The sequence below is a fragment of the Aureococcus anophagefferens genome, assembly GCF_000186865.1.
Source record: "Aureococcus anophagefferens unplaced genomic scaffold AURANscaffold_519, whole genome shotgun sequence".
NCBI lineage: Eukaryota > Pelagophyceae > Pelagomonadales > Pelagomonadaceae > Aureococcus > Aureococcus anophagefferens.
In genome coordinates this window covers 1-1,926 of record NW_008705965.1, presented here as the reverse complement: position 1 = coordinate 1,926, position 1,926 = coordinate 1, and the positions used below count along the sequence as shown (strand labels likewise).

General features: G+C 51.9%; 1 protein-coding gene across 1 annotated transcript; it reads right to left on the bottom strand.

The window, feature by feature from the left end:
- Nucleotides 1-139: 139 nt before the first annotated feature.
- AURANDRAFT_68879 (hypothetical protein) lies at nt 140-1,867 on the bottom strand (the record flags this gene model as incomplete). The annotated part of the gene is made up of 2 exons (XM_009044613.1): nt 140-1,495; nt 1,744-1,867. Coding segments are annotated over 2 exons (1,480 nt in total), but the record flags the coding sequence as incomplete, so codon positions are not given.
- Between the last annotated feature and the right edge of the window lie 59 nt (nt 1,868-1,926).

Genomic DNA, 1,926 nt, shown 5'->3' with positions numbered 1-1,926 from the left:
CCACGCCAAAGTAGCCAAGGGTGCAGTTGATCTTCATTTAGTCCGTGTAAGTCATTCTTGGCGTCATCGTCGCTAGTCGAACCTATGTGATGAAAGTCAAGGACACAACACTGCGAAGTCATTCAACCAAAGACACATTCTACCTCCTAGCGAGGTGTCTCAAATAACGGATGCGAGATATTACAGCATCGAATGCATTGGCACGACCTTGTGGTCTTGTTCTCTCCGCGTGCGCTCGAAGGGTCAGTATGGATTGATCAATGTCAGTAGACTGGTGGTTTGCTGTCAGAAGTCCCGATCCCTGCACTGTCCTGCTGGTTCTCTCCAACCATGGTAACAAGCACATCAGCCGCTTTCTTGCTCGATTGCGCCACAACATTTTGGCTTTCAAGACCCTATCGATCCGGATTGCACGAAATGCTTGTACCGCGGCTTGAATTGCTTTACGAGCCAACCTTGCATCAGCGTCCTGTGACATGAGAACGCGAGCTAACGTGGCACCATCCATATGTATTTGGCCATCGATACCCTCTTGGGTGACATTGCTCTTATTTTGCAAGTCTCGAGTCTGCACGAATGCTTGTTCTTCGTCAAACAAATTCCCGCGGCCTGGACTGATCCAGAGCGCAGCTCCATGGACAGCAGCGGGGATCTCATTCACATCAATAGCGTGGCGTTGAAGCATTACTGTCGCGCGCTCATTAATTTGTTGATGTCGAAGTTCATCGGGTGCCGTTGAGAAGTCGATAATAAACATGGCAGTCCTCGCAGGCCACGCAGTTTGACCATCGGAGGCCTCGCGAAGTAGCACCTTCTTTATTAGCATAGATCGGGGCGCTGCGACGAGATTTCTAATTTCATCTCCCCATGTAGATAGAGGAAGAGGCTCAGCTTTCAAAGGTGTATCGAGATCAGCAGCAAAACGGAGAGCGGCAAAGTCCGCTATTGATTTAGGCTTGTTGTCTCGCATTCTTCCTCGCAGAGCTGCACGAGCACCAAGAACAGACGTGACCCCTGCGACTATTTTGTATCTTTTTGCCTTCAACGCAGCAACACCAGCGCGACGTCGTCGCTTGTCTGTGTTTTCAGCGCAAACAAAACCATTTGAGGCCACTCGATCAACAATACGAACGGTTACTTCGGCCACAGCAAGCGTGGCTACAGCACTTGCAGTGCCTCTGAGGGACTCTAACGTCACATTTGCGGTATCCAGGGAGGTTACCGACAATGCTCGAAGCTGCCACCTGCTTCTACGTGGCTCTAGCCTCAAAGCAGGATCTAGTGGAGTTGATGCACATCCGAGTGCATCCAACAGCTGGCTTGCAACGCCCCAAAAGCCAAAAGCCGGCGTATTTGTCCTCACCACCGCGCCAGAACTGGGATCATATGCACGGAAATGGAGAGTGGCGTGCCACAACTCGACAGACACAACCCACGGCCCTCGAAGCCCCTCCTCTAATATCGCCTCACCAGCAGTCTTAGAAGTTGATATGACCTATGGCAAATATCCCCATCAAAAAGATGCAGGTCACCACCAAAAAAGGGACGCTGTCTTTGCCCGCTGCGCGCGGGCAGTGTCAGAACAGGGATTGTAACAGCATGTTTCACAATGAACTGGGGCTGGCAATCATGATCCCACCAACACCAAGCTCCCTCCTCCAATCCTGGAGCCGCAGGCAGTGGCTCGTCGCGCTCACCACTCTCCGACCAAGACATGACGAAGTTATGGTCACTAGTGGGCACTAAACGAAGGTGCATTACACCAATTTCTGTAACAAGGATGCGAAGCTGCGGCAGCGCTGCCATGGCGACCGTCCTGGCCATACGATTGAGAAAACCAGCGGCAATGCGCTGGGAGGCACGCAACCTAGCCAAAATTGCTACTGCCGTTGCAATTGCAACACGGGAGTCCCGGGAGTTGTTGAT